The 26937-nt window shown below is 31.5% G+C and overlaps 1 protein-coding gene and 1 pseudogene across 1 annotated transcript; both read left to right on the forward strand.

Moving 5' to 3' along the window:
• Nucleotides 1-1636: 1636 nt before the first annotated feature.
• LOC128201856 (uncharacterized) lies at nucleotides 1637-2706 on the forward strand (annotated as a pseudogene).
• Nucleotides 2707-2942: 236 nt separating this feature from the next.
• LOC128201857 (uncharacterized protein K02A2.6-like) lies at nucleotides 2943-5708 on the forward strand. Its single transcript, XM_052900081.1, has one exon. The coding sequence runs from the start codon at nucleotides 2943-2945 to the stop codon at nucleotides 5706-5708; it is 2766 nt and encodes a 921-aa protein (XP_052756041.1).
• The last annotated feature ends 21229 nt before the right edge of the window (nucleotides 5709-26937 follow it).

Below are 26937 nucleotides of genomic sequence, written 5' to 3' on the forward strand. Positions count from 1 at the left end.
TTTATATTGACAAAGTTTGAAAATAAATCTACGCAACTATCTAAAAGGATTAACTCAATAAAGGAAATGAATATTCATAGTGTTGTACAAGTACCTATTTATCATGTTTCTGTATAAAATATTTATATCCATAGGTATCATAAAAGATCTATGTAGATTCGTTATAGTGAGAGATTAAGATTTTGTTCCAAATATAAAATAACAACTTCAACCAACCAGTTATTTTAAAAATTAAACTGCTAAATCGATTTTAATAAAATTTATACTATATCAAACATTTTTGTATGAAATGATGGGACCCTGAGAAATACATACGTCCAAAATGTTTCTTTTTTTATTAATATTACACTCATTCACGTTGGGTTTGATAGGGAGGGGGCATTAGATTTTGTTATTTTACTGTGAAATATCCTTTTTTTTAACTTTCGCTTATTATCAAAAAAAGAATTTAAATATTGTATTCCAAAATTGCCAAAAATATCATCTAAGCATAAAACAAAATAAAAACAATGTCGGTTTCATTTGTATTACGAGTATGACGGAGAAGTTCTCTTATCTATTCTTGTCACAGTAAAATATTTCCCAGAAGAAAAATAAAGGAGGGAGTAATGAAACTAACGGATAAACTTATTCCGAGTCAATTCGCCGATAACGCAGCACACAGACACATAATTTGCATTTTTATTGAATCGTTTAAAGACAGCGAATGCGTCGAATTTCATTGCGCGGAAATACACATTCTCTTTTCGCATCGGAAACATTGATTTATTGTTTATTTGTTACTAAAGATAGAAAATCCGAATTTACGAGAATTCAGTTTTTTTTTTGTGTTATATATTATGTGATTTTTTTATATTTATATACAGGTTTCTTATGGATTATTAGTAAGAACCGATTGTTAATATGATAAATAATAATAAAAATATGAAATTTTATTGTTTAAACAGCTGAATGGGATTTTATTAAAGGTATATAGATACCCTGTTTTCTGCCTTTTTCCCCTTACTTAAAACCGTTGATTGTAGCTAGTGTTGGATAAAAAGAAGGGTAAAGGACAAACCTGGTTCACGTAGTCCCCGCGTGTAAGTCTTTTGTACGCGTTCTCATTCTCTCTTCAAATTATCCAATATTTTTGTTGATTTGCTTAAGTATCACAGTATGTTGCGCGGAGATCGCAGCTAATAGAATAATTCGCAACTGGCGGAGATTTATTCGTGATCTTAGCGGAACTTGACCACCTCGACGCGCAGTTGGTTTATAGACTGATTTTGTCCATCTACCCCCCAATGTGATCCCAGATTTGGTAGGTAATATGGATAGGTAAGGAGGGTAGAAGGATATTGCGTTCGGAAATGTTTTATTGCATATACAAATAATGAAATTATATTTAGCAGCTGTCAGATTATTATTGACAACTATGTAGGTAGTTATACATATAAGATATTCAAGGTAACTTGTATGAATCTTCATTATAATAAATCAGTGATTGTTTCAAGCTCTTCTTTTATTGACGTGCTCCACCTATCAAAGTTGACATGGCGCAGTCGGTAGGATCCATATAAGTTTAAAAAAAAAAAAAAAAAACATATGAGTAAACGAGTAAACTTACAAATAATTAAAAGTGCATAAAATCAAAATGGAGACTGTATTATCGCCACCGTCACCGTTTCACTTCGATGAAAACGCGATGGACATAACATCAGGAAGATTGAGTGAAAAGTGGGAACAATGGAAGAAAGGATTTTTGATATATTTTAACGCATGTGAACTGAACAAGAAAGCCCCCATAGTTCAAACTAATATATTATTACACATAATTGGGGATCAGTGTCGTGAAATTTTAGGCGAATTGGCATCAGCTGAAAATACGTTAGAAGGTATTTTGAAAATTTTAGATAAAAAAATTTAAACGAAAAAAGAATGTAACGGTTGAGCGACATAGATTTTTCATCAGAAATCAACAGGAAAATGAGACTATTGAGCAATATATATATGAATTGCGAAAATTAGCACAGAATTGTGAGTTTGGAATACTATATGAAGATCTTATCAAGGACCGTCTAGTATGTGGCGTATTGAGCGCGGCAATCAGAGAACGTTTACTGCGAGAAGAGAATTTAAATTTAAATAAAGCCATGGACATATGTCATGCGGCGGTTGTGTCGAAGGTCTACGCGGAAAACATTAAGCGAGAGGCTAGTCGAGTGGATGAAGTCCGATATACTGAAGGGGATAAGGAACAACAGGATATATGGACAATCAAGAACAGCAAACGGTTATCTATTAACCGAGCAAGCAGTTCCTGGGGCGCAGGTGAAACCAGGGCGTCGGCTTCGTCGGCGAATGGCCGTTCCGATGACACCGGTTCATGTAATTGCTATCAAGGAGGGCGTGCGCGACCCGCGCATTGTCGACGTGCTATCGGCATGACAAGGGAAGCCTCGGCGCGACGCATCGTACCCGAGACACCACATTGTAGCAGATGTGGTTCCCTACATGGATATAAAGCTTGCCCGGCGTTTGGCAAGAAGTGTCTACGATGTTCAAAGATGAATCACTTTGCGCGAATGTGTAAAATATGTAGTGTACAAGAATCGGAAGAACAGGTAATTAATTGCATATTTTGCAATAATAATGATTGGATAGTATCATTAAATATAAATAATAATAATATTAAATTTAAATTAGATTCTGGAGCTGATGTAAGCATTATTCCTTTGAAATATATATCGAAATTAGGCATCAGAAAAAGTGATTTATTAACTTGTGATTCCCAATTAAGTGGATATGGAGGTGAAAAATTAATAGTTCATGGAAAAATATATTTAAAAGTGGATTATAAAAATAAGATGTATTTAATGGAATTTATTATTGTAGATGTTCCAAACCAACCCCTGTTAAGTCGTCATGCCTGTCAGCAGTTGAATCTGATTCATCGGGTCATGTCGGTGGAGGAGTCCAAACAGGTAAACCTTGATATAGTAAGAGAATATGAGGATGTATTTAGTGGAATAGGCTGTCTTCCTGGGAAATATACAATAAGATTAAAAGAAAATTCTATTCCAGTAGTTCATGCGCCACGTAAATTGCCCTTTGCTATAAAAGATGACGTAAGAAAGAAATTGTTAGAAATGGAGTCTCAGGGTATTATAGCGAAGGTTGAGGGACCAACTGATTGGGTAAATAGTATCACGATAGTTAGAAAAGGAAATGGTGACTTACGTATTTGTTTAGATCCAAAAGAGTTAAATGAATGTATTAAAAGAGAATATTTTAGACTACCCACTATAGATGAGATATTATCTCAATTATCAGGTGCCTGCTATTTTAGTACTTTGGATGCCTCAATGGGATTTTGGCAGGTAGAATTAGATGAAACAAATAAATATTGTACTTTTAATACGCCGTTTGGTCGATATAAATTTCTAAGAATGCCGTTCGGAATATGCTCGGCCTCGGAGGTATTTCATAGAAAGATGTATGAAAACTTTGATGATATAGAAGGTGTATGTATGTACATCGACGATTTGTTAATTTATGCTAAAACGAAAAAAGAACATGATAAAGTATTAAGAAAAGTATTAAATAGGTGTAGAAAGATTAATTTGAAGTTGAATATGCAAAAATGTAAATTTGGGTTACAAGAACTAAAATATCTTGGTCATCGGATCACAAAAAATGGATTATGTGCAGATGATTCTCACATTTCCGCAATACAAAACATGCCAATTCCGAAAAATAAAAAAGATATAGAACGTTTTTTGGGACTAGTGACTTATGTAGGAAAATTTGTACCACATTTGTCAGACAAAACCATATTTTTGAGAGACATTCTAAAGAAAGATGTGGATTGGCACTGGGATGAGAATCAGGAGCGTTGTTTTTTAGAATTAAAAAACGTTTTATCATGCCCACCTGTTCTTCAATATTATAGCATCAAAGAACCAATAGTCATATCGGTGGATGCGAGTAGCAGCGGGTTAGGTGCTTGTCTTATGCAGAAAGAGTTGCCCGTATGTTACGCGTCTAAAGCGCTCACTACAACTGAACAAAGATATGCTCAGATAGAAAAAGAATTGTATGCGTGTGTGTTTGCATGTGAAAGGTTCTATGAATATATATATGGACGATCAGACGTTACTATTGAGACTGATCACAAACCGCTAATAAGTATCATTAAAAAACCAATCGTAGATTCTCCAGCGCGATTACAAAGAATGTTATTGAGATTGCAGCGTTTTACATTTAGACTAATTTACAAACCCGGTAAACATCTTTATGTCGCAGACGCGCTGTCGCGTGCGTACGAAGACAATAGGATAGATGAGTCATCGCTGAGTGACTGTGACAACTTCAATGATGAGATATGTATGGTTTTATGCGATAAAGTCCTAGCGATTTCTGAATATATCCCCGATTTACAATTGACTGCGATTCAAAAACGCACTCAGTCGGATAGTGAATTAGTTCAGTTAAAGAAATATATCATGCAAGGCTGGCCAAATGATAATTCGGATGTACCTGAGATAATAAAACCCTACTGGAATTATAGAAATGACTTGTCATATACACTTGGGTTGGTATTCAAAAATGACAGGATAGTGGTACCGAAGGAATACAGGAAGGAAATTTTAAATAAAATACATATAGGTCATTTGGGTTTAGAAAAGTGTAAATTAAGAGCTAGGGAAATAGTATTCTGGCCGGGAATGAATAATGATTTGCATAATCTAATAACAAACTGTAACACATGTCTGTCACATAGGAAAAGTAATCAAAAACAGGAACTAATACCTCACAGCATACCCGATCGAGCCTGGGAAAAAGTAGGAGTAGATTTGTTTCAATTGAAAGGTGAGGATTATTTATTGTTAGTGGATTACTTTAGTAAATTTTGTGAAGTCGTTAAATTACATTCAACCATGTCTGAGAGTGTAATTAATGCATTAAAAAATATATTTTATCGTCAAGGAATTCCAAATATAGTTATGTCAGATTGTGGTCCACAATTCTCATCTAGTTTGTTTAGACAATTTGCTCTTGATTGGGGATTTATACACACAACATCATCCCCGTATTATCCTCAATCGAATGGACAAGTCGAACGCATGGTACAGACTATAAAAAACATCATGATAAAAACGAATGAGGACCAAATTGATTATCGTTTAGCGATATTAGAATACTTAAATACTCCATTGACAGACAGCTTGCCTTCTCCAGCAGAGTTATTACAAAGTAGAAAATTAAAAAGCATAATTCCGACATCGAATAAATTATTAAAATCCAAAGTACACACAAATGTTAGAAATAAATTAATAGAAAGACAGGCATTACATAAGTATTATTATGATAGAAATAAAAAACATTTAGAATCGTTATCAATAGGACAAAAAGTAAAAGTTTACAATAAATTTGCAAAGCGCTGGACATCTGGAATAGTAACAGGCATATTGAGAGACAGATCTTATGAAATTCTTTTATCAAATGGCAATAAAGTGGTAAGGAATAGGCGACACATTATTAGGGACTCCTCTCAACGACATGACCCGCCACAGGATTACAACTTTGAATATGATGATAACTGTCAGTATTGTGATAATACTAATAATTTAAGTAGCGATACATATTCTTCAGACATTCGTCGAACTCGCTATGGAAGGGTGGTGAGACCGCCGGACAGGTGGGGTTATGAAAACGAGTCTTAAGTTACTCCTACATAGTAATAGTACCTACTTACTACTTATTTTTGTTATGGATAATTGATAAAAATATTTATTATAACATTAGTAAAACAATTATGTTAATTCATTTAGAAATTTAATTTATATTTTAATTGTAGTAATTTATATATGCATGTTTTTGTTTAATATAATTTTTTGTTAGTTTTTTTTTTTTGTTTTGTAAAAAGGAAGATGTCAGATTATTATTGACAACTATGTAGGTAGTTATACATATAAGATATTCAAGGTAACTTGTATGAATCTTCATTATAATAAATCAGTGATTGTTTCAAGCTCTTCTTTTATTGACGTGCTCCACCTATCAAAGTTGACAGCAGCTAGTGTAAAGTTTTTTTTTATATTTCATCTCTGAACAAATAAATTTTTTATAGGAATTAGTTCTCTGCTTGTTGTATAAATTTTTATAGTTTTGCGTTGGTACTGTACAATCAGCAAAGTTGAATTCACTTATTGTTTAAATCTGTTATAGCAGGTATTGTTAATGTGCATAATTATGCTATACATTACGAGAAAGTAACAAATAAATTATAAGTTACTTATTAATATTATATGTAATGAAAAAAATACTATTCATATATATATATATATATATATATATATATATATATATATATATATATATATATATATATATATATATAATATAATAAATTTTAACCTAGTTCAATACTTCAAGGATAAAATACATTGAAAATACGTAAATAATTGTATTTATGTAGTACTTGTTATTTTCAAATAATTCTGAAAATCACAAAGTTTTTAGATGCACTAATTTCGAAAAAAAAATATTTATCTTATTTCAAATAATTATAATTTTGTATTTTTAAGAAGATTGTGTTCCACAAAAAAAACAGACTTCAATTGTGGCAAAATAAATTTCTTTTTTTATACCACTGAGGTGGCAAACAAGCATACGACCCACCTGATAGTAAGCGGTTACCGTAGCCTATGAACGCTTGCAATACCAGAGGTTAGATTCTTTTTAAAGTTATTTTGATTTAATTAATAAACTACTAAATTGAATTTGATAAATTATTTATGGATCCAATCTGAAAGTATGTCCTTTCGAATAAAAAAGTATATTCCAAATCGGTTTAAAATTAATGGAGTTATGAAGAAACAAACAGAAAATGAATTCTATGAATTCAGAACTTCCTCTTTTTTGAAGTCGGTTGAAAATCTAAAATTATTTTAACATAAAGAATGTTTAAATTAGGAAACCCGGTACATACTTTAACAATTGTGAAGTAATTACATAAAAACGCATACATATCTCATAATTGATTAAAAAAAAAAAATTAAAATGAAACCTCGAATTAAAAACTCACTTCTTCAGAGCTTATACAAACGTATTTACGAACTCTGTATGTAGCAAATTTTCAAAGCAGTATGTCTCTGAAAGTAACAATGGAAAATGTCTGTGCCCGCCACATGGAGTATCATCGTCTGCCACTCTTTTCGGCTACAGCACAATCCTTCAAAGGTGCCTCTCATCTTAATATCCCTGTTTTAGTCTTATTTCATGTGACATTAGCGGGCGCTCGTTGCAAGAACAAAGACATGCCTATTCTGAATATGGCGGAAACTTTTTAGTGTACTAGTTTTTTGTTTTACTTTTCACTTCTGTCTGGCATAAAACAATATTACGAATAATTCTGTCAAAAGAATTTTATTAAGGGACAACATTTTTTTTTATACTAGTGTCACCTTACTCTGAGTCTCTAGTGTGTTTGCCAAATTTACGTTATTATTTACTGCGTTAGTGTTTACCTATACTGAAAATTTTAATTGAAATTTTAATAGTTGGTTCGAAATGTAAAACTTCCATACACAATTTTGTACAATCGATGTAAACATGAACGTTAGTACTAAATAATGGAAACCTTTTAACAATGCACATTGAGAACTCTGTGCAGTTAGATTAAATTTTAAACTATACTTCTTTTAAGTAAACAACATATACGATAACTAAATACAATATAATTAAAAATTGTAATTTTTTTTTGTAGTCTTTTATTTTTCTAACATTTTGCCAACTTGCCTGCCAAGCATGACAACTACTGGCAAACTTCACTCCGTCCCTTATGATGGTAATTTTTAGATATATATATATATATATATATATATATATATATATATATATATATATATATATATATATATATATATATATTTAGATTCTATTGTAATAAAGAGTGATTGATATACTTATTAACATATTTTAAAAACCACTCGAAAATAAAAGAATTATAACAGATAATTAATAAATAAATACAGTAAAAGAATTAAAAAGCAATCTCTAAATTTGACATAAAAATTTGCTAATATATTGCATTAAATAACATGCATGTATACAAAAATATAGTAGATTTAAGAAACACTTTTTTTTTTATTGAATAATAGAAGTTTTTATTCATAGAACTCTAAATATGCGGTGTAATATTGTAATTTTCTCTCAGATCCACTGATTTTGCTGAATATGCCTGCTGAATGTGGGATGAGCACATCTGAATACAAAGAATCCTTGTAACACGATGCGATATGCATTGTAATACCAACGTGAGGTGTACTTTCGTCTAGAAGATGATATTTTCATTTAAAATAATCTTTATGTACATAGTTGGCTAACATGTGGTAGGTAGATTGTGTATTAGTAGTAATATTACATATATTACATTTAAATAGAAATAATATTAATTTAATTGATATTATTTTTTATTCTTAAAATAAAAATATAATGAGAACTTATATTGTTAATATCTCCTGCGTCCCTTTGTTCGCCTAGTACTTTGTCTTTGCATTTTAGAGTTTTACAAATTGGTCATTCTACTCAACAAGAACGCTATGTGCGATTTAATTTTATTATTTGTATAAATTTTTTTTCTGGCAAATCCTACAAACAACTTGCTGATCAGACAAGTTTTTTTACGTTTCTTACCTCATAACTCCGTCAGTTTATAAACCAATTTGTAAAATTCTATTTTATCTGAAGGAATATACTTTCAGATTTTATCAAAATCGGTTGAGTAGTTCAGTTATTAAATTAAAATAATTGGTTTTGCTTCAATTGAAGTTTTTTTGTTTTTTTTTGTGCAACGCAATCTTAAACTATATTTAGATTTAAACATAATAATAGCATTACAGTGTATAAGAATATAATAAAATGATAATGTAATAAACCCATGCAAATGCTTATTAAAATAATTAATTTACCTAACACCTGTTCACATTTAAAATTTATTATACATGGTTTAATTTGAATTACCATACTATACGGTAAGTTCGCAATTAGCGGTTACAGTACGTACCTATAAACACTTCCTAAAACTAGCTGTGGCAAATATTTGTTTAACAATTTACACTTTAATTACAATACACACAATTCTATTATTAATAACACAAACACAAATCTTGTTGGGACAATCCGTTATAATTAAACTGTTTGGTATTTGAAGAGCTATTTACAGTTAAAGGCAATTGAGGCAATTATGTGCCTACATATTTATCTTAGAAAATACTCATATATTTAATTCTCCGCGTATTAGAATCATCATCATCATCATATCGGCCTTTAACTGTTCACTGCTGAACATAAGCCTCCCCCTTGGGAGGTTATGCCAGTAGTTGCCATGCTTGGCAGGCGGATTGGTAACTGCAGTTAGGCTTTGGAGATGTTTTAAGATGGACGCTGCTGTCTATATCTCGCTCTACCTTAGCCTCGTCTCTTACGATACACACGGGAAAGAAAGGGGTGGCCTATTCTATGCCTTTTTTATGAATGATAATGAAATGTTAATTCCGCCTGCAGTATCAGTATATGCTGACGGAGTACCAGTGAAGAATGATAAGCGAGGATGGAAGCAGACCATTTAGCCCATCGTAACGAATTCCATAAGAATTAGTCAAGATGGTTTTCAGGTCGACCTGATAGGGTATATTCAATACACCTACACAGTGTAAATGGCGAACTTAACACCATATGGCATTATCTACCAGTCAACCATAAATAGGAGTGACAGAAAAGATAATTCACAGTGTAACATAATAAGAAAATAATAAATATGTAGAGAAAAAAAAACAATATAGTGTATATATCATGTAAATACATATGCGTGCTTGTATTATTATACAAATATATATTTTTTACTGTAAATAGTTGTAATGAGTGAGTTTTTGGTATCGAAATCAATATAATAAGAGTTGGGTATTATAGGTATCGCAATGTATTCTGCGACGCCCATGATACTGTTTATAGACGACAATTACTATGACAGATGGACTGTCATCAAGTTTGCTATTGCAAATTACGAAGAAATATTTTGTTGGTACGGTAAAATATGTATTTTTGAGATAATAAGTCGCAATTAATGATTAAAATAAATTTGCTGCGGTTATTTATAAAAATAATGAACAATTTAAGTACACAGTAGATGCAGTCCCAGTGGTCAAATTCTGAACTATCTCTTTACTGACCTGAATCTAGTTTCATGTTTTACCATCGATTTGCAAAGAAGAATATACTTTTCGTTATTATTTAATGAACAAAGTAAAAAAAGAAATCGTGAATATTTTTTTTACAATACAGTGGACCAACGAGCATTCGGCTCACCTGATGGTAAGTGACTACCGCCGTCTATGATCACCCATAACACGAAAGGCATTGCAGGTCTGTCGGCCTTTTAAAAAGGAATATCCTCTTTTCCTGAAGGTTATGATATCGTATTGGTTCCGAAATACTGCTGCTGGATGTTGATTCCAAAGAGTGGTTGTGCGAGGAAGAAAGTGTCATGAAAAATGCAAAAATTATATATATGTAGTTAATAGTTCTACTATAATAGTACTTTACTTATGCAAACGATATTTTCGGTTTATTTACAAGAGGATAAAAGATTCTCCTCTTAGATAATAATATCTAACAATATAAATAGTTCATAAAATATTTTATAACGCTTGTGATTCTGGAATATTTATTTAGGATCAGCCCTAACGCTACATCAACCCTTACAATCAATCAGAATTCAGGATGAAATCTTTTCTATCTCAAATGTCCCCGAATAAGAATCAATTGAGATAGGTCAAGTTCTATATAAAAATATTTACATATGGAGTTTATTTCGTTGTTATAATTAAGTTTTAATTTATATTTTAATGAAATATGATTAGAGTACTAGAGTATAAAAAAGTAAATAATGCTCGCCCAGGACATCTGTAAGATTTTCTGTTTATTCCTCTCTTGAGGCTTTCATTATTAAATAGATTGGAATAAACATACCAATAAAAAGATAGACAATAATTGTAAAAAATATTGTTTAGTTTCTATTGTTCCTAGTAAAATCCCTCATATAAATTTTTCTTAAATATCTCCTATGTACAGACATCGTATTGTTGCATTTTATATTATATTATTAATATATTAATTTCAGTGAAGGATTTTAATTAAAATTAAAAATAAAAGCCATAACAATATTTTTTTAAAATATTTGTATGTTAATGCAACTGTATGATTATCCTGATATCATACAAAAACTACTACCATATTAATATGAATGCGGTTTTCAAAGTAAAGATCCCGAAAGTGTTATTTGAAATCTGATGTATCTCTTTTCTTGATATGCCATTTAGAAGTTATCCTATACTTGCAAAACCCAGATAATCGTGGTTGCGGGTAAAAGCTAGTTTGTTTTAATATTTGTAAGGATAATGTCCTTTTGCCCGAGTCCGCTACATTACACCATAAATGTATGACACAATAAAAGTTAAATTCTGTTGGCTTGTATCCCGCCGTTCAATAGCGGAGTTCGCCTTAGTTAACTTAATTAGAATTTCCTCTAACTAGCACTGGGGACTGGAAACGTTCCCCACTATCACCGAAGTGACTACTGCATCGCGAAGTTCCTGGCCTCATTACCCATTAAACATTCAGAATGGTCACTATATTTATATTACATTACAATTTATTAATTAGTTTTAAAAACTAATAATAATTAAAATCTCTGAATCAAATTATTAATACTTTCTTTATTTATGAACTATTGCTTGCTTGATTAGTTTATTATTAATCAAGTAGGCAGTAATTCATCATATCTACATATTATTTTCTACCGTGAAGCAGTTGTGTTTGCATGGCAGTGTTTCGGTTTGAAGAGTGGGATATGGCGTGAATTTACAGGGTACAGAGGAATAACACCTGAGTCCTCAGGAATGGCAACGCATGGGGGGTATCATGGGCGAAACAGTGTACTCTGTTATGTCCATGGTACTGCTCATGTCTATAGGCGACGGTTACTAGTTTCCATCAGGTGGGTCGTCAGCTTGTTTGTCATTCTAAGTCGTATGAAAAAAATAACAGTTATACGAACAATGGCCAATATATATATATAAAAAAAAATCAATAATATACATTCTCATAGACCAATGACGCTAGCATAGATCAAATTCAATTTGGGAGGTGAAAATTGAAGAGGGTCAGAAATGATGGGTGAAAACGGCGACATGTCGAGCGGGAATAACGTGACTGATTCTAGTTAGGTCGCATTCACTGCGACGTGAATTAGGAGTGAATAATTTGATATTGGCTACTATCGGTAAATTGATAATCTTGACTGAAAAACACAAACTGAGTGATGGTAATGATATTAACTATTAGTTGTTCATTGTTGTTCAGAGGTCTCCCCTTGGGGGGTTTTGCAAATAGTTGCTACGCTTGGCAGGTGCATTGGCAACGGCAGTTTGGTTTTGGTGATGTTTTAAGAAGGATGCCGCTGCCCATCCTTCAACAATTAAGTTCCCTTAGTCGCCTCTTACGACACGCACGGGAAAGGAAGGAGTAGTCTATTCTATGGCAAGACCACAGGAACACTAACTGAATAAATTATGAATTGTGTAAATAGGTAGATATTTTTGATGTTAAATAATTTAAAAAGAGTTTTGATTGGACGATATTTTTGTACTTGTTCGCTATATCCTCGTTGTCTATGTACTAATTTTGCAATGTTTATTTACACATTCTTATCCTACAATAATTGAGATCTGTTTTAAAAGACTTTCAGAGGAAAGTAAGCAGTTTATATACATATAAATAAATAAATAATAAAATAACAGCAAATTATACATGCTATCATAAATATTTGAGATTAAATTTTATAATCCATGGCCTTAAAAGACGCAAGGTTAGATATATATATATATATATATATATTCGTGTATACATAGAAAGCTAAGAAAGTATAAACTTTATACCTTTACATTTAATTTTACAAGTGTAAGATAATTTAAAAAAAGAACTCTCACAACATAGTAGGTACTTCTTAATTCAAATAACTTCAGCTGCCTTCACCGCACCACTTACAATCTACGTTGAAGTGTCTGCTTTTCAGACTTCGATTTTGTACTTTTTACGCGTTTTTTGACACTTACCGCCCTTTACCTGGGCTCAGATTCAATGCTGCCCTCAGATAGAATCTAAATTACTCTGTAGCAATATACTTTTGAGATTAAAAGGGTGTCTGGGGCCGGGAGCATGTTTGTAGATCGCTTAAACAATACAGATAGAAAGTAGAAAGTAACTTGCTCACCTGTTCCCTGTAACTTATGTGATGTCTACACTGTGAAAATATTACGCTATTCTATTTGTCAATTTCTAATGAAACGGATATTACTCTGCAAAAAAGTGACTCTAGCAGTGAGAAAATAAATATACACAATTATTTTATCGAATTAGATTTTATGAAATTATATATTACTGGTTATTTGATCACAATTATTTTCTATATTTTCGCTATGATTACTAATGTGTGCGACAATCAACACGCGATGATTGACCACTTTTTCTATTACTAGAAGTTCCACAACCTTCCATATTAGCCATCAAAATTAATTGAGATTGTAATTAAAAGTGGAATCTCCGATTGCCATTTCGTTCACGTATGTTTTGCGACACGTAATTTACTTTTAAACGAAGCCTCATTGGACAAATTAACTGATTGCTGATCGCTGCTTGGTGCCCATTGTTAACTTAAACTGCAGATTAGGTGTCGAACTTCTTGCAATGATAATGGTGGTCAATCTTCGAGTGTTGGTAGTAGCACACATACTAATAATAGCGGAATTAAACAAAAAAAATTGTAATCATAACCTTCAAGAAAAGAGCATATTTTTTTTTAAAAGGCCGGTAACACACCTGTAATGCTGTTGGTGTTGTGGGTGATCATGGGCGACGGTAGTCACTTACCATCAGGTGAGCCGTATGCTCGTTTGCCCGCTGTGTAGTAAAAAAAAATCATACAATCAGTATTCACTAGTTATCTGATAATTCTTATTTTCAAATGAATCAACGGATGACGAAATTTTTTTAAGACATTTAGAATATTTGAACTTAGAATCTTGTATTTGCACGTAACTAGATTTTGGTTCGCTAAGAAAAACATTAGCGAATCGTCAATAATGGTAGTTTCAGTAATTTAATATGTTATAATTTTATGTGGTTTCAATATTTAAAAATATTAACAAAATGTAAAAATAAACGTTTTTATTTTAATTTATTTATTATGAAAACTTTGTTTTAGTTTAAGATATTGGTATAGATGGCGCTGTATACCGAATATGAACAGTGATTATTTAAAAATATTTATTTAATAGTTTCGAGTATACAACTGTTAAAGATTTTTTTATTATATTTTTATTTACGAACTATTTAAACTAACGAAAGTTTTAATAAAACTAGTAGTTACTCTGACGCAAACTTTAGTGAAGAACAGAACATCTTTATTAATTCTAAACGAAACTTTATAAGGGAGTTCCCGGGAAATTAATAAAGTGGAGAAATACAAAGTTTAAAGAAACTCTGCGGACTATATGTTGCAGTAATTGCTCCGAGAGGTTTGTTGAGATTGTAATTAGAACTTGAAGGGCTAGCAATGTCGACCGGGGTAGTCGTATGTTACGATCCGAGTATGTAAACTTTGACAAATGTTTTCGTTACTGAATCGAACGTGAATATATCTTTTTTTATATATTAATTTTATTTATAAGGTACAGATGAATAACATCTTCTACCTAACAGTTCTTAAAAATAGCAATATATGAAGGGTATCATGGATAGAACAGTATACTCTGTTATATCAGTGGTACTACTCATGTCTAAAGGCAACGGTTACCACTTTCCATCAGGTGGGCCGTCAATTGTCTGTTTTAAATTGCATAAAAAAAATTAAAGAAATATCTATGTCATCATTTTGTCACCTTTCTGAGGACTAAAGCATTAAGACTGCATATGTCTTGTAGTTTCATTGTTATATTCTGCCTCAACCCAAAAATTTTTTTTTAACACAAGGGGCAAACTGGAAAGTAGCGGTTCGCCTGATGGTAAGTGACTACTGCCGTCCATGAGCATCCACAATACTAGAGGCATTACAAGTGTGCTACTGTACTTTTAAAAAGGAATATACTCTTTTCTTGAAGGTTACGGTGTCGTATCAGTTTGGAAATATTACAGCTGGAAGTTGATTCCAAAGCGTGGTTCTGCATGGAAGAAAGTCATTTCATTGAAAGTCCAAAATATATTCACATAAGCAGGTCTGCTTCACTGTGTCGTATGGCACATCACCGTGCGGTCTCGGTGTAGAAAGGGCTACCCCTTCTATTCCCGTGGGTGTAGTAGAGACGACTAAGGGAATTTAAATGATCAAGGGATGGGCAGCAGCCTCTCTCTTAAAATATCACCAAAGCTCAACTGCAGTTGCCAAATGTGGCAACTACTGGCAATACCCTCCGTACGTTCGGTACGTTCGTTACTTTTTCACACAAAAACTACTAAACAGATTCAAGTGAAATTTGGTACAGAGATAGTTTATATCCTACCTTAGCATATAGAATTCTTTATGTAATGGTTAACACCGGTGGAGTTGCAGGATGAAGCTAGTATAAAGTATAATGAGGCAGACCTGACCTGTTAACCTCTGCCTGAAGTTAGTCTTTATTTTCCCTTTCTCCTTGTTTGTGAATTACCCCCGCATAACTTGTAAGAGCAACAGTGGAGCTAACTTATTACTGTCAGATATACAAGTTAGCAAGTTGAGCTCTCTCCAAGCTACTGCTGAAGTTCAGATAGCATTATCCCTGAGTCAGCTCGCCATAATAGCATTATGTAAATGAATTTCACAATATTGAATTTAATAAACTTAAATATAGGGTAATTTTTGTTGTATGTAATGTGATTAAAGCTATCCGTACATCGCTATGTACGAATAGTTCGCTTCGTCTGTGTAGAGAATGTTGGATAGGCGATAAAAAGAAAATCAAAATTTTAATTAATATTTCAATAACCTAGTTTCAACAGTTATTTTTATATACAATATTTTAAAATATATATTGTTTTTTTTTTAGAACACAGGGGGCAAACGAGCTTGCGGCTCACCTGATGGTAAGTGACTACCGCCGCCCATGATCACCCACAACACCAGTGGCATTGCAGGTGTGCTGTCGGCCTTTTAAAAAGGAATATACTCTTTTCTTGAACGTTATGTTGTCGTATCTGTTCGGAAATACTGCTGCTGGAAGTTGATTCCAAAGAATGGTTGTGCGTGGAAGAAAGTGCCTTGAAAAATGCACGGTGAAAGACCGCCACTCGTCCAGATGATTGAGATGAAACTTTAGTTTGTGGGGGTTGTACAGTGGTGTTTGTAAATGAAATTATATTATATATATTATTATGAATTTATAAATACTATTATGGTTAATTTTATACCAACTTGAGTAGAGTGCATATATGCATCTTATCACCGCTCATGAATTGCTACAACTATCACTATTTCTAATTTCTACTTGCGACTTATAATAAAAGATATTAAGTTCGATCTTCCAGAATACAACTATGAGAACTGTATGTAATTTGTTTTTTTTTTTTATGCAACTTAGAATGGCAAACAAACTGACGGCTTACCTGATGGTAATTGGTAACCGTCGCCTATAGTATAGTTACGGTTTTATAATATGTATGATAAATTTGATATGATATGATGATAATATGATAAATATTTTACCAGAGGAAGACTGTACAAAAGTCGATTGCTTGGGTACCTCTGTCCCATTCGTGTTTCAACCGTGAAGCAGTTGTGTTTGCATGACTGTGTTTCGGTTTGAAGGGTGGGATATGGCGTTAATTTACTGGGTACAGAGGAATAACACCCGAGTCCTCAGGAATGGCAACGCATGGGGGGTATCATGGGCGAAACAGTATACTCCGTTATATCCATGGTACTGCTCATGTCTTTAAGCGACGGTTACCACTCTCCATCAGGTGGGCCGTGAGCTTGTTTGCCATTCTAAGTTGTATAAAAAAAATGTAATTTTCAACCGACTACAAAATTCTGTATAAACAGGATTGTTCTTAAAGTATACATTGATACTTCAGGGCAGTACCTGTATCAGGATGTCAAGTGTCAACCTACGTTAGAAATTATAATAACATAAGCATATTTTTTTTTATAATAAAAATATTTTAATCTACATCAAGAAATAAAACAAACATGTCGGGAACATTTGTTTTCTCAAATCAGAGTATAATGAAGAGGGGTTGCCTGCAAAGAAAATAACAAAGTGCCCCGGGCAAATGAGATTCGTGGACTGACATTAGACTTGCTAACAGTCGGAAAATTAACGTTTACTTAAGTACCATCCATGCTCGAGAAATTGAAATGTTCCAGTTGTTTCAATAACAGTTCACTATGATGAGGTCACTTAAGAAATTGCTTTTATTATACTGTATTATATGGAATTGTTTAATTTTAGTACTTCGTATTTTAAATACTCTTATAATATTTTATTATTTTAATTTTAGAAAATTTTTAACGATGGATGAAATGAAATTTGCTGTATAATAGCTGTATCTCGTAGCTTCGCATATATGAATCAATATATGAAATATTTCATATGTTTAATCTATTTGTTTACTAAATTTTATTTAAATCCATTCAGTATTTTTTGCATGAAAGAGTAACAAAAATCTATCTGTCTATCGTTACAACCTTTCCTATTTATAATAATAGTATTATGACTAAAATTACGCAACCAGAGTTATCGCCACTGCCATATGATCTTTACATTGTAGAACGTACAAGTAAAACTTGCTACTGTAGAAAATACACTTATTATATTAAAATGAGGAGATTAACAAAAAACACGTCTGTTAACTCAAACATATATGGCAGGGGAGAAAGGAATGTTAGTAATTGAGACTGAGAATTCCATTCCTATCAATATACTCAACAAGGTCGACCTCCTCACGGTTCCCCCTGGAAACTATCATAGTTAATTCCTAATGAATTTATCATGATAGGCTAACTGGCCTGTTTTCATCTTCATCTATCATCACTCACTAGTGCCCCGTCAGCGTATACCGATAGCGCAAGCGGGGTTACTATTCCATTATCACCCATAAAAAAAACATATATGGTACAAGGGAGATACCCAACAGAACACACTTTAAAAAAAATACCTACATATATACAGTTACTCTGCATGTAAGCTTACATCTTGTTTTACTATTATAATAAAATTGTAACAGGACAATTTTTGTACATGGAAGATATAAAAAAATAATATAAGGGGTTTTAATAAGAGCAATAGAAGTAAAAACAATAATTGGTAGAAATTTTGTTTGTCTGTCTACTAAAACTTCTATACCAAAATTACCGTTTTGTTGTGTTCCTGAAAGTCTAATTTAAAAGTTGATGTATATTTTATTTTGATACGTTAACTATAAGTGGTCTATTTCATTACATTTCCTTCTTCTAAAATCCGGCAATCGAAGTAACGGACAAAGAACTAGTCTATACTATACGAGTATAATACTTGTTTCATATTTTACGTATTTAATTACATATATGTTATTTTAATTTATATGTAATGTTTTTAATAATATAAAAACATATATTTAAAAAAATATGATTATGTGACTTCAGATAGATTCTCAACGTTTTTATATATTTTTTGTTTTCAAGTGTTTTTTATAACGGTTACAGTTTAGTTTTACATTATGCCCCTAATGATAGTATGCTATGGAATGTCTATAACAATAGAGGTGTCACAGGCATGCTTTTGACCTTGAACACTCTTGAATTACATTTAACTTTTAAGTTATATAAGTAGATTTAAAGCCTGAGAGAATCATGACCTTGACCTCTTTCCCCTTATTTCGGATCGTCCCAATATATTTTCCTATTATTTTTTCTCGTCAATCACTTTTGCCCTTTATATTTTTTTACACATAAAAAGTCTATATCCATAACTATATGGATTTCGTAAACATTTATATAAATATCTCAAGTAAATACGAATATTTATTCAAAATTTTGTCTGAAAACTTTTGTGTTGTCGTTTTAAAATGGGCGTTCATCCATGAAACGTCTCCCATGGGTGAGTCATGTAATATTCATACACTTATCTGAACAGTTTGAGGTACATGTACATTATATTTTTTATTGTTCATTTCAGACTAGCTTCTAGTCGTATCGTGATGTTAAAGTGTTATTTATATTAGATTATAGACTTTAGTATTATACTCAAGAAATGAGCTATCAAATGCAAAAAAGAATTTTCATGTCCGAGTAATTACAGAGTTTAACGCATTCAAACAAATGAACAAAATTATTCGTTTTCTATATTAATAGACATTATTTTATGAAATAATTCTATAAAAAGATTTCTCATTTTTTATAAAGCGATTTTGTAAAATAAATAAAAAAAAACATTTATAGTTTATATTATTTACATAGTCCAAGAGGTTACCTGGGTTATTTCGACATTTTAACCAGGTTATACCCGCTGTATGCTTCCGCTTCCGAGGCAGAAATTTTTCTTCTACCCACATATTAACCACCAAATCCCAGAACACTCGTAATATAAATTTATATATAATATAAATATGATTGTATGTTAATTTATACATATTTAATGTCTCTTATAATTCATATGTAAATTATGCAATGTAAAACTAAATTGTCAACTGTTGTAATGAAATTGTAGGCTTATGATTACTTTTGATCACGATTTTTATTTATTATAATAATAAACTAGTTATTGCGCACAGAAAACAAAATGAACAAAATTATAAAGATGTAAAATAGGACTTAGTCTATCTATGACATAAACTGTTTATAACTACTCCTCTCGATCCAAAGGTGGCCTGGAAGATATTGCTTTTAGCGATAAGCCCGCCCAATGTTTTCACAGCGCGAACATTTCTTGAAGTTGTAAGTTTACTACTGTAATCTTTTGGAAGAAACAATAAAGAGTATCTTTCTATTAAAAGTTACTGACAGTTGAATCGAAAATAATATAAGTATATATTAAATACAGAAGTAGGTGTATTCTAAGTTATAAAATGTGACTACTACAGAAGTAGGTGTATTCTAAGTTATAAAATGTGACAGCTGATTTCACTGATATACAAACTTTGTATAAACGTTTTATAGGTACGACTATTTGCATAGTTCACATGCACGTCTCAAGACTATTGAGGTTTCGAGACAAGTGCATTCTAGGTTAAGTACATCAAGTGTGTAAGTTGCATAAGCCCGCCGATGCGGGTGCAGGAATATGCTTCGTATATTTCAGTCAAATATCCTGTTATGTTTCCTTTTGTACGTCAAAAAGCGCTGTTTGCATTTGTTCCTCTATATCTACATCGATCTTCACAAATAGAATCCGATGCGGGAATACATTGAGTGGAACGCTGTTTCCTATTTTATTCCCTTTAGAAATGATTCTATACATGAATATAATCTCACTAATATTATATCCGGGAAAGTTTGTATATTTGAAAGGTTTGTTCATTTGTCTGAATGCGCTAATCTCTGGAACTACAAGTACGTATTGAAAAATTTTTTTTTGCATTTAATAGATCATTTCTTTTCTTCAATGATGATGATATATTAATAATATGTTCACGGGAGAAGTCGTAGGATACAACTAGTTATATATAAACGACTCAACGAATTTTAATTAAAATTTAATACAGAAATTTGACTGATTGTGCTGGCCAAAATTAGCCTAAGCTGAATATTGAATTATTGTTTCGAGGATTTAAAACAATAATATATCTAATTAGACATTAGTTTTTATATGCAAAAGGAGTAATGCAAGCTTCATAATATGTGATATTTATTGTATATAATTGTGTATATTATATTATATAATATGTAATAGTTTTAACCGACTTCAAAGGGGAAAATGATGAGGTTCTCAATAAATTATCAAAAAATATTCTGTAGAGAACATTTTAAGAAATAAAACTACGAATTCAACGTCGTGTTTGAAATTAATATACAACTTATGTACATTGTAAAAGAATTATTAGGATTGGTTCAAAATTGTTGAAGACACCGCGTAATACATGAATGAATGAATTATAACTTTATTTTTACATACAAAATTATAGGAGAATTGAAAGCTTCCTTTTTTACAGTCGCTTTCAAATTAATTCATTTCAATAAGTAACTTTTATAACATAGAATGATTTAATGCTGTATTTTTTAAAGTCAAAGGTTAAGTTTACACTTTTGTTCCTATTTTGGAAATATTGTTACAACGTTTCGTCACTCACTTCTGTGAAATCGTTTCAGTGACGTCGGTTCACAGAAAGCGATACCTTTTAAAGATAAACATTTACTTTCTTACTCTTCTTTATAAGATATATTTTTAATATAATTCTACATAGATCTGGCCATGGCGCGCGTATTTTGAAAGATGTTAATTATTTTATTATACCATGGAATTAAGGTGATATTTGTGGTAAAATCGTAACTGTGTCCCCCCTCAGTCCTATAATAATCTCCGACTAAAAAACTATGACCGTATTCACTATTAAAGACTATGTGCCAGAAAAAAATCAACTTCAGTTGTGTCATTTTAATTTAAAAACTAAACAACTGAACAGTTTTTGATAAAATGTCTGTGGGTCCAAACTACTACTACTATATACTTTTAGACAAACAAAAATCTAAATCGGATTAGAATTGACAGGTTATGAGGTAATATGTACATAAAAAAAATCCAACCGAATTGAAAACCCCTTTTTTTTAAATCGGTTGAAAAATAAACCACTATAATAATATATGACTTAAGAAAATATACACCTAATTTTATATATATATATATATATATATATATATATATATATATATATATATATATATATATATATATATATATATATATATTATATATATATATATATATATATATATATATATATATATATATATATATTAATATCTCTTGTGTATAAACATCGTCTAGTTATTTATTACGTCTATATTTAATTACTCGATTCACTCGATAAATGTCCTGTCTAAATTCCAAATGTTTTCTTTTCCTAAAATAAACGATGTAATATCGTCATCATCATCTCATATATCAACATAGGCCTCCTCTATAGACTGCCATAAGGAATGGTCTTGACCCATCTGAATCCACTGACTCCCTGCAATGCATTTGAGGTCCTTAGTCCATCTAGTCAAGGGGTCGTCCTACACTGCGTTTGTCCGTACGGGGTCGCCACTCAAGAACCTTTCTTACTTTCGTTGTCGGTTTTTCGAGCTACTTGACCAGCTCATTGCTACTTCAGCTTGCTTATCCTTCGGGCTATGTCGGTTATTTTACATACTTAAACAGTATTGTTTAAGTATGTAATGTCTCTGTTATGTCCATGGTACTGCTCATATCTACTTTCCATCAGGTGGGCTGTCAGCTTGTTTGCCATTCTAAGTTGTATAAAAAATACCTTTAAAGATATTACATCTAAAATATTCACGACATTTTGTTAGAACGTTGGCACAAACATTGACTAGAACATGTAGATGTGGGCCAATAGAAATATATTCAGAGAGTTGTCGGCTTAAATAAGCTGAGCCATTGCGATTTAGTCAGTGGTTAATTAGTCAGAGTCCCTTCTCGCACCTGCCATTGTAAGGGATTTGCCTCGAGATACAAGTTTTGTGCTTTTAAAGTACAGGTATATATTTTACTAGTCTTAACTGACGACTACGTCCATATGACTGTGAAAAAATGTAGCTTACGTCGTATATATTAAAAATAATATAATATAACAATAGATTATACATTATATAGATTATTTTATTTCATTTCCTACTGTAATCAGTAATTTTTAGAATTGTACATTCATCAAATTAGATCATTTAAGAATTAGTCCTTTGTCGACATATATTTTTCCCCATCATTATCATCTTCCTATCCTTATCCCAACTATGGTATCATTTGGGGTCCGCGTAATATGTTTCTCTTCCATTCTTTTCTATTCCCAGTCATTTTCGCATTCACTCCCATTCTGGCCATATCGTCCCTCACACAATCCATCCATGTCTTTTTAGGTCTTCCTCTCCTCTTATAGCCATCTACTTTCATTCTTACTTCTTTATTCTAAAATAAAAGAGAAATTTTCTTTATGTATTTTAATAATCATTCACAACGTACGTGTTAACGTATTCAATAATCGATATACTCATAAATTCATAATTTAATCATTCATTCTTATTAAACTATATTCTTAGACCATGCTACCTCTGATATTTCATCACATCACGAGAAAGATCTTGCTACCTAATGAGAACGGATTGCACCCTCCGTCTTCTCAACGCTACTTTAGAATTAGTGCATTTTTCACTAGACACCTCCGTGCCATTCATCTCGGGTTAAACTTAAATTTATTATACCCTTAAATTGATTTAATTCTCATTCCAACTTGAAACAGGAAAGTGTAATGTAATAATGTTTTAGCACACCCCAGATACTTTATAAAAATAATAATAAACTTCAACAAATAATAAACCTAATTTTATTATTTTATAATTTATTATTATTGTGTATGTATTGCAATTTTATGTTTTTATTTTAAATCGAACAAAATTAAAAGCATCGATTGATATTTGAATTTGGAATACGGAATTTTTGTCAAATACACGGATGGTTTTGTCACGAACACAACAATTAATTGTGGCATGTTTAGTTTTCGTCTTAGTTTTCGTTTAGATGTTGCGTCATGTAGATTAATTAATCTATGTTTAATTTTGAAATATTATAATTATATCGATTATAATATACATATATACATATCTGTCGCCTGTCTCCCATTAGGGTAGGCAGAAACAATGGAACGCCAATCGATTATAATTATATAAAAAAAAATCATGTGGAGTACTTGTTATTATAATAATTACATATACTTTTAATTATTTTACAATCAAATATTTTACACAAACACACACACACACACACACACACGTGCACACACATATCCATTCTGTATTACATTTGTGGTCACCAGCATGAATGTTTTTTTTTCCTTACATAATTACATTGTACATTTTTTGTTCCATTACTAAAATATATTTTTTTTATATATTTAATGAAAATTACTAATTAATTACACTGTGTTATTATCTCATCCGCGCCATTGGTTATTTTCTCTCTCTTTCTTAATTAACTAGGTTAAGTAATATCGTCACAGAGATAATAAACGCAACCTTTACCATTACAATACGGCATGTTCATTTATGAATAGTATGTGAAGCGTGAAAACACACGGTTGTAGAATCTGTATAGAATTTCAATTATAAAAATAACCGAATTGACTAACGTGAAATAACATTGTCGAGAATACTCAATTAATTTCGAGTTTACAAAATTATAAAATAATATTTGAGACCATTATATTCATTTACAAAATCAAATATGACAATGTTACAAAAAATTAAACTGCTGAATTTTAAATATTTTAAAAGTTTCTATGCCGTCATATGATTTTACATTATCATAATTTTGTTAAGAATTGTCGTCCTCTAATTTTACATTGTCGTTATCTAGTTTTACATTGTTGCCATCTGGTTTTTACATAGACATCATATAGTTTTACACTGCTGTAATCTATATTTACACTTTTTTAATTATAATAAATATAATGACACCTTATTTTGTGAAAACTATCAGATTTAGATTACACAATACGTTAATGATCCAGATAAACCTAACAACATACACGTAAAAACCATTACCTTCTTTTCTTCAGAAGCCAAGTAATGGGTAAAAGAAATAAATTAAAAATTTTGTTTGCCACTTGGTTATAATTAGACTAAATGTACAGTTATTTCTTGCATATTTTCCCTTCATGAAACAATGCATACACGTATGGTGTTGCATGTCAACTGAGTGAAAGCTTAATAAATATACCTAAAGTTGATAAATGCACTGTGCTGGAAAACTTAACGATTTTGTTAACTAGAAATATGTAATATTCTGTTACACAAACCACGTAATTATAACAGTGTTTAATTACTATAGCTAGTCATTTAAAAACATATCTGCACGAACTGTTTGTTTAGTGGTATATGAAAAATGTTGTGTATAATATTTGATATTTATAATCTTAGATATAGATGGCGCTCATAAAAAAGAAAAGGTAATAAATGTTCCACATTACTAGTTTTGAATCTCAACGTCAATGTCTCGTTTCATTTTTCACTTCTCCCGAATTAAATATTAATAATTGATATTTAGAAACAAATTTACAATTTGTTTCACGTCAAGTTTTTCGTTTCCTTTTTAGAGATAAAAATATATATTATATCACAATGATTTCACCAATTTTTTTTATAACACAGGGAGCAAATGAGCATGCAGTTAATCAGATGGTAAGTGACTACCGCCGCTCATGCTTGCCCGCAACACGCTGAGCCATCACGAGTGTATTGCCGGCCTTTTAAAAAGGAATATGCTCTTTTCTTGAAGGTACGTAAGGTAATTATTGTCCGATTATGGTCTTATACCTGCACCCTCTAATGCATTGCAGGAAGTTAATGCATTTGAGGTTGGCTTACATAGGATCGTTCCTTATGACCAGTCTATGGGGAGACCTATGTTCAGCACTGAAAAGATAGCAGCTAATATGATGTTGATAATACTACCCTTCAAACTAAACCATAACCAAGTAAACGCAGCTGCTTCACGGTAAAAACAGATGTGACGCGAATGTACCCATGTAAGGATTTTTGAACAGTCTCTGGCAAAAACAACACATGTGAGGCGAATCTACCCATGTAAGAACTTTTGAACAGTCTCTCTCTGGTGATGAATAAGGGATTGAATTAATAATAGAAACTAAGGGCCCTATTGCTAGCAATATACCCAACTAGGTCAACATCCACGTGGTCCTTCGTCTTCTGGAAACTATCGTGCTGAATTCTAGGTGTATTTATCACAATGGGCTAACAAACTTTTTTATTTTTACCTATCATCACTCATTGGTGCCCCCACCAGTATATATCGATAGAATAGGTGGGGTTCCATCATCATCCATTAAAACAATAAAGTCCCTCTATAGTAATAACACACTAGATATGACTTTAATACCTAAAATTTAATACTTAATTAGTAAGTCACAACCAATTCGAGGCCAGCTAATTGAACGGAGTTCATTAAACTGGCCTCGGAAAACCGAAACGTCTGTCACAATTAAGAAACTGAATTCGTAATCCGAAATAATGGCAGCTTTCCACAGATGTCTCTTACAATTTGAATCAATCAATCCTTTTGTATATTGCTGGTTCAAACTATGTTTGAACCGCTTTGGTATGTGTGTATTGAATAACTATTGATATAACTAAAAATAATTATGGTATTAATATGTATGTTAATGTGTTAGGGTTAAATGTTATCTGTATTAATATAAACAAAGAGTAAATATTTGATTGTTTATTTGTAATAGATAAACAACAAAACTATCCAACCGATTTTAATAATTCTTTCACGTATAGAAAGTTACATTATCAGCAAGTAATATAGACTATATTGTGCTTATATACATATATATCTTTTAACGTTGTTGTTTTTATTGTTCATTAACATTCTACACTTAAATATTAAAAATCAATGTATACTCTTTTATCTCTGGTAATGTTAAGTACGACTATAATTGGATTGCAAATTTATAATGCTATTGTATTGTGTATTCTATTAGAAAAAGTTCTGTTTGTTATCTATTGATGTACCGAAAAAATAAATAAATAAAATAACGGAAAATTAATGAATTGACCGTGTTTGCCGTTTCTGACAATTAGTTCGACTTAATCCGGAAGTCTTCTTCAGGGGGTATACAGCGCTTTGCGTCACGGCATCTCGCCTG

This window comes from Galleria mellonella, unplaced genomic scaffold (assembly GCF_026898425.1).
Source record: "Galleria mellonella isolate WM207_F2 unplaced genomic scaffold, CSIRO_AGI_GalMel_v1 utg1260, whole genome shotgun sequence".
Classification (NCBI taxonomy): Eukaryota; Metazoa; Arthropoda; class Insecta; order Lepidoptera; family Pyralidae; genus Galleria; species Galleria mellonella.

What these genes read in the sequence shown, in the direction of transcription:
- LOC128201857 (XM_052900081.1), top strand. Translation starts at nt 2,943, where the DNA reads ATGTCGGTGGAGGAGTCCAAACAGGTAAACCTTGATATAGTAAGAGAA.